This window comes from Oncorhynchus kisutch, unplaced genomic scaffold (genome assembly GCF_002021735.2).
Source record: "Oncorhynchus kisutch isolate 150728-3 unplaced genomic scaffold, Okis_V2 scaffold2931, whole genome shotgun sequence".
Lineage (NCBI taxonomy): Eukaryota > Metazoa > Chordata > Actinopteri > Salmoniformes > Salmonidae > Oncorhynchus > Oncorhynchus kisutch.
In genome coordinates this window covers 1-7,500 of record NW_022264876.1, presented here as the reverse complement: position 1 = coordinate 7,500, position 7,500 = coordinate 1, and the positions used below count along the sequence as shown (strand labels likewise).

The following is a 7,500-nucleotide window of genomic DNA, read 5'->3' as shown; positions in this document are numbered from 1 at the left end:
TAAACCCTGGAACAGAAACCATAACACCTGGAGAAGGAACCACAGGGACTAAACCCTGGAACAGAAACCAAAACACCTGGGGAAGGAACCACAGGGACTAAACACTGGAACAGAAACCATAACACCTGGGGAAGGAACCACAGGGACTAAACCCTGGAACAGAAACCATAACACCTGGGGAAGGAACCACAGAGACTAAACCCTGGAACAGAAACCACCTGGGGAAGGAACCACAGAGACTAAACCCTGGAACAGAAACCACCTGGGGAAGGAACCACAGAGACTAAACACTGGAACAGAAACCATAACACCTGGGGAAGGAACCACAGAGACTAAACACTGGAACAGAAACCACCTGGGGAAGGAACCACAGAGACTAAACACTGGAACAGAAACCACCTGGGGAAGGAACCACAGAGACTAAACACTGGAACAGAAACCATAACACCTGGGGAAGGAACCACAGGGACTAAACACTGGAACAGAAACCACCTGGGGAAGGAACCACAGAGACTAAACACTGGAACAGAAACCACCTGGGGAAGGAACCACAGAGACTAAACCCTGGAACAGAAACCAAAACACCTGGGGAAGGAACCACAGGGACTAAACACTGGAACAGAACCATAACACCTGGGGAAGGAACCACAGGGACTAAACCCTGGAACAGAAACCATAACACCTGGGGAAGGAACCACAGGGAGTGACAGATATAGGGAAGGTAATCAGGGAGGTGATGGAGTCCAGGTGAGTGATGACGCGCAGGTGCACGTAACGATGGTGACAGGTGTGTGCCGTAATGAGCAGCCTGGTGACCTAGAGGCCGGAGAGGGAGCACACATGACAAGTACTTGCATACTCACACAGACATTCCACACACACAGGGAAACACAGAACTGTTTAGTGTTGGGCCTTGTATTCCTCCTCTTCCTCCTCCTCTCTGTTGTTCTGTTCCTACTCTTTATCCCTCTGCTCTACTCTCCTCCCCCTCTCTCTCTCTCTCTCTCTCCAAAAGAATAAAGACATTTTAAATGTCATATTATGTATATATATAGTGTTGTAACGATGTGCAAATAGTTAAAGTATAAAAGGGAAAATAAATAAACATAAATATAGGTAGTATTTACAATGGTGTTTGTTCTTCACTGGTTGCCCCTTTCATGTGGCAAAAGGTCACAAATCTCGCTGCTGTGATGGCACACTGTGGTATTTCACCCAGTAGATATGGGAGTTTATCAAAATTGGATTTGTTTTCAAATTCTTTGTGGATCTGTACAATCTGAGGGAAATATGTCCCTCTAATATGGTCATACATTGGGCAGGAGGTTAGGAAGTGCAGCTCAGTTTCTACCTCATTTTGTGGGCAGTGAGCACATAGCCTGTCTTCTCTTGAGAGCCATGTCTGCCTACGGCGGCCTTTCTCAATAGCAAGGCTATGCTCACTGAGTCTGTACATAGTCAAAGCTTTCCTTAAGTTTGGGTCAGTCACAGTGGTCAGGTATTCTGCCACTGTGTACTCTCTGTTTAGGGCCAAATAGCATTCTAGTTTGCTCAGTTTTTTTGTTAATTCTTTCCAATGTGTCAAGTAATTATATTTTTGTTCTCTCATGATTTGGTTGGGTCTAATTGTGTTGCTGTACTGGGGCTCTGTGGGGTCTGTTTGTGTTTGCGAACAGAGCCCCAGGACCAGCTTGGTTAGGGGACTCTTCTCTGTAGGTGATGGCTTTGTTATGGAAGGTTTGGGAATCGCTTCCTTTTAGGTGTTTGTAGAATTTAACAGCTCTTTTCTGGATTTTGATAATTTGATGAAACATTATTTTGTGTTTTACATCGTACACAGAGGATACTTTTAGCAGAATTCTGTATGCAGAGTCTCAATTTGGTTGTTTGTCCAATTTTGTGAATTCTTGGTTGGTGAGTGGACCCCATACTTCTCTTTCTCTCTCTCTCTCTCCCTCTCTCTCCCCGTCTCGCTCTCTTTCCGCTCTCTCTCGTTCTCTCTCTCTCTCCCCATCTCTCTCTCACTCCCTGTTTCTCTCTCCCTCCCTGTTTCGCTCTCTCTCCCTGTTTCTCTCTCTCTCCTCTCTCTCTCTCTCTCTCTCTCTCTCTCTCTCTCTCTCTCTCACACACACACACACACACACACACACACACACACACACACACACACACACACACACACACACACACTCTCCTCACTCCTTCTCGTTCTTCTCTCTCTGTGCTGTAAAGTTCTCTGCACTAATGATCAGCCGGGTTATCTTCTTCTAAGGGCCCAATACAACCCGGGGTTCCAAAAGGGCCCTTTGATGCTCCTAGCAACCCTTTGATTAATATGTTGTTTTGATAACTGTTTTGCATTAGCTGATCGCAGCAAGATCCAAGGGGAGGCGTAGAGTCAAAGGAGTCAAAGGAGTTGCAGTGTCTGTTTTCTAAATGAGGTATTAGTTGGTAGTACACTCTGTACATGAGGAGGACTGTCAAACTCAGCACAATCACATGTGATAGAGTCAACTGTCTAGAGCTGAATGCTGAACTCTCCGCCTACTCTCTCCTTCATTTGTCTTTCATGACCCTCAGCTTTCAGCATCTTCTTCTGATTCTTCTCACTTTCTCCCTCTGTCTCTCTGTTCTCTCTCTCTCTCTATCTCTTTCTCTCTCTCTCTCTCAAGGTCAATTTCAATCCCCTTCTCTCTTTCTCTCTCTCGGTTTCACTCTCTTCTCTTTCTCTCTCTCTCTCTCTCTCTCTTTCTCTCTCTCTCTCTCTCTCTCTCGCTCTCTCTCTCTCTCTCTCTCTCTCTCCTCTCTCTTTCTCTTCCTCCTTTATATCTACCCCTTTCTCTCTTTTAATGATGCCTATTTCTTCTATTGAGTGCTAATCTATGTTCTACATATATTTTTCTTTAACAACATGATATGGTTAAACAAAGAGCTCTTCTCTCTCTCTCTCTCTCTCCTCTCTCTCTCTCTCTCTCTCTCTCTCTCTCTCTCTCTCTCGCCCTCCCTCTCTCTCTCTCTCACCCTCCCTCTCTCTCTCTCTCCCTCTCTCTCCCTCTCTCTCCCTCTCTCTCGTTCTCTCTCTCTCTCTCTCTCTCTCTCTATCTCCTCTTCTCTATCTCCTCTCTCTCTCTCTCTCCTCTCCTCTCGCCCTCCCTCTCTCTCCCTCTCTCTCTCTCTTCTCTCTCGCCCTCTCCTCTCTCTCTCTCTCCTCTCCTCTCTCTCTCTCTCTCTCTCCTCTCTCTCTCTCTCTCTCTCTCTCTCTCTCGCCCTCCCTCTCTCTCTCTCTCTCCCTCTCTCCCCTCTCTCTCTCTCTCCCTCTCCCTCTCTCTCGTTCTCTCTCTCTCTCTCTCTCTCTCTCTCTCTCTCTCTCTCTCTCTCTCTCTCTCTCTCACACACACAGTGGGATCTCTCTGCTGATCCTGAAGCAGCGTTGGATCTCCTCTCTCCAGTTCCAGTCTCTGGATGAGATCAGTGCGGGCAACGTGTACATCACCAACAACAGCCGCCTGTGCTTCTACAACCACCGTCAACTGGACCAGCCTGTTCCGCACCAGCAACCAGAAGGTGCTCATCCGCAACAACCGCCGCCCCCAGCGAGTGCAGGTGAGTGACACACATTTGGTCGCACATGCGTTGGTATGCACACACACCTGTTGATTGCACAGACACACATGCACAGAGATGCAGGAGCAGACTTATTCAGGTATGTACACATGCACAGAGAGTGCAGGAGCAGACTTATTCAGGTATGTACACATGCACAGAGATACAGGAGCAGACTTATTCAGGTATGTACACATGCACAGAGATGCAGGAGCAGACTTATTCAGGTATGTACACACGCACAGAGATGCAGGAGCAGACTTATTCAGGTATGTTACACATCCACACAGTCACAAGTTTTCAACACTATGGTGTCATTACATTCTAGGGACCCCCGCCCCCTACAGACACCTAAACCCCTGATTCAGCTCTCTGCTGAACAAAGTGCTTATTGGGAAAGAACTTACTGAGTTGTAAGGTGTTGGAGAAAATGACAGGTTATGTGATTTTCTGTAGAGGGAGTCTCATGCATTCATGTCAGGGGATTGTATTACTCAGACCTCTTGATTGATTCAAGCACATAGAGAGTTTGATCCTATGCGAGATTTACTTTGTGTGCTTCCAGAACAAGAGCCAGCTCCATTTTGGCTCCATCAGGGTTCCAAAAGGCTAGTAGCCACAAGGCTCCATGCTGGTCTATGGAGAGCTTGGAAACTAGGGCTGGACGGTAGCAGCTTGACACCTCAGCATCCTCAGATTAACACATTGGTCCTGTGAGATGGGGCTGGGAGTGAACAACACACATGTCACACTGATTACAAGACAGACAATGAGAGAGTGAAGAGAGAGAGAGAGAGATATAGGGAGGGAGGGAGGGAGGAAGAGGGCGGGAGGCATAAGGAAGAGAGAGAGAGAAATGGGGATGAGAGAAAGAGAAGGAAGGAAGGAAGGAAGGAAGGAAGGAAGGAAGGAAGGAAGGAAGGAAGGAAGGAAGGAAGGAAGGAAGGAAGGAGGAAGGAAGGAAGGAAGGAAGGAAGGAAGGAAGGAAGGAAGGAAGGAAGGAAGGAAGGAAGGAAGGAAGGAAGGAGATGAGAGAGAGAGATGAAGATGAAGAGAAGAGAAAGACAAAGAGAAAGGAGGACGTGTTGTGGAGTCTTCCTGCCAAGCGGGTGGTTGGTGATGTCATTAGTGTGTTAATGAGTCTTGCGGTGTGCTGTGGGATCAATAACCCTGTTAGGAGGCCTCTTCATTAGTCTCGCATCCAGCCATCGACCAGCCCAGACAATGGAGGGGGAGCTGTGGAAGTAGATTGGGACAGGGGGACAGGGGGACATGGCAGACGGCTCACCCCAGGGAACGTGTCACTCACTGGGGCAGTCGATGAGGAAAGTGGATGGGCTTGTGGAGGTCAGTGGGGAGTGTCGTCAGATGCAGTGTCTATTGACTGTTTAAGTTTAAAACAGTGTTTTACAGTGTTGTAACAGGCCTGGGCAGAAAGAATGGTAGAGGTATGGGAAATACTGGTGACCACACACACACACACACACACACACACACACACACACACCACACACACTACCCTTTAGGTTACTTTCATCATGCGTTAGCACATATTGCCAATATAACATCCATGTTCTCACCTTATTGTGCTGTCATGGAACAACTTTGTAATTTTCTACTTCATATCGCTTGTGTCCCTGATGTGCGTGTTTGTTCATATGTTTGCACTTGTGTGTGTTCTCGGGTCCATCTGTGTGGTGTTCATATGTGTGTGTGCTCCACAGCCCAAACAGAGGATGGTGTGACCGGCTGTGTTCTGAAGATGGTTGCTGGGGTCCAGGGCCTAACCAGTGCCTCTCCTGTCGTTACTTTAGCCGAGGACGTTCCTGTGTGCCGTCCTGCAACCTCTATGACGGGTGAGTTGACCAATCACATCCTCAGAATGACAAGACCTTGACCAGTGATGCTGGCGCGATAATCGACCGCCTATGAATGGAGATGATGGGCCAGACCTACACGTATTGAATGTATGTTGGTTTTCATTCAAATAATTTGTAGGTAAATATTTCCATTCTGGACACTTAACAGGTAATACTCTTCGGTAGTCTTCCCGCCTCTCTTCCTCACCATATTCCTGGCTGGTGGGATGGATCACGTAATGAAATGCCCTGCGAATTACAATACAAATGAGCTTATTCTGCCGGTGAATAAACCAACGTTGACTCTTACGGTGTCAGGTTAGCCTGTCCCCACAGGGGGGACTCAGGGTTCTGGGTTCCTGTCAGGTTTAGCCTGTCCCCACAGGTGGAAACCAGTGTCTGGTGTCAAGGTTAGCCTGTCTCCCACATGGGGAATCAGGGATCTGGTGGTGTCAGGTATAGCCTGTCCCCACAGGGGGAATCAGGGTCTCGGTGTTCAGGTTAGCCTGTCCCCACCAGGGGAATCAGGGTCTGGTGTCAGGTTAGCCTGTCCCCACAGGGGGAACCAGTGTCTGGGTGTCAGGTTAGCCTGTCCCCACAGGGGAATCAGGGTCTGGTGTCAGGTTAGCCTGTCCCACAGGAATCAGGGTCTGGTGTCAGGTTAGCCTGTACCCACAGGGGAATCAGGGTCTGGTGTCAGGTTAGCCTGTACCCACAGGGGGAATCAGGGTCTGGTGTCAGGTTAGCCTGTCCCCACAGGGGGAATCAGGGTCTGGTGTCAGGTTAGCCTGTACCCACAGGGGGAATCAGGGTCTGGTGTCAGGTAGCCTGTACCCACAGGGGAATCAGGGTCTGGTGTCAGGTTAGCCTGTCCCCACAGGGGGAATCAGGGTCTGGTGTCAGGTTAGCCTGTCCTCACAGGGGGAATCAGGTTCTGGGTCAGGTTAGCCTGTCCCCACAGGGGGAATCAGTGTCTGGTGTCAGGTTAGCCTGTACCCACAGGGGAATCAGGGTCTGTGTCAGGTTAGCCTGTCCCCACAGGGGAATCAGTGTGGTGGTGCAGGTTAGCCTGTCCCCACAGGGGAATCAGGGTCTGGTGTCAGGTTAGCCTGTCCTCACAGGGGGAATCAGGTCTGGTGTGTCAGGTTAGCCTGTCCTCACAGGGGGAATCAGGGTGGTGGTCAGGTTAGCCTGTACCCACAGGGGGAATCAGGGTCTGGTGTCAGGTTAGCCTGTCCCCACAGGGGGAATCAGGGTCTGGTGTCAGGTTAGCCTGTCCTCACAGGGGGAATCAGGGTCTGGTGTCAGGTTAGCCTGTCCTCACAGGGGGAACCAGTGTCTGGTGTCAGGTTAGCCTGTCCTCACAGGGGAATCAGGGTCTGGTGTCAGGTTAGCCTGTCCTCACAGGGGGGATCAGGGTCTGGTGTCAGGTTAGCCTGTCCTCACAGGGGAATCAGGGCGGTCAGGTTAGCCTGTCCTCACAGGGGGAATCAGGGCTGGTGTCAGGTTAGCCTGTCCTCACAGAGGGAACCAGTGTCTGTGTTTCTCCATCACGCCCATTTCTCCTCTCAGTGTGCTTTATGTGGGAGGAGGTGTGAAGTCAGCAGGAAAAACAGCTCACAGCTGAGACTTGAAGAAGATGAAGAGGAGGAGGGGGGTAAAAAGCAGCGGGATAACAACGTCCTCTGTGAGAACCGAACTGTGATCACGTGGAGAGGCAGGAGGCAGGAGGCAGGAGGCAGGAGGCAGGAGCAGGCAGGCAGGAGGCAGGTACATGACGTCTTGATCGATCGGATCACCTCGTAGACAGAGCTCTGCAGACATGTACTAGACTTGGTTCAACAGTATGTGCCTGCCCAATGCTTTAGCTGCTCTTCATGAGCTCGCATGCAAAATGCAAACCCTGCAAATCTCCTTCCTTATAACCTCAATAAGCCTCCTATAGCCTCCTATAACCTCCTATAACCTCCTATAGCACCTATAACCTCCTATAGCCTCATATAACTCCTATAACCTCCATAGCCTCCTATAACCTCCT

The 7,500-nt window shown here is 49.5% G+C and overlaps 1 protein-coding gene across 1 annotated transcript in view; it reads left to right on the top strand.

The window, feature by feature from the left end:
• LOC109876872 (receptor tyrosine-protein kinase erbB-4) overlaps positions 1–5,459 on the top strand; it is a gene marked incomplete at both ends in the record, with an annotated part of 19,384 nt that extends 13,925 nt beyond the window's left edge. Inside the window, 2 exon segments of the mRNA XM_031819987.1 lie at positions 3,401–3,603; positions 5,328–5,459. Of these exon segments, the coding sequence (XP_031675847.1) occupies positions 3,401–3,603; positions 5,328–5,459 (335 nt within the window).
• Positions 5,460–7,500: the final 2,041 nt, after the last annotated feature.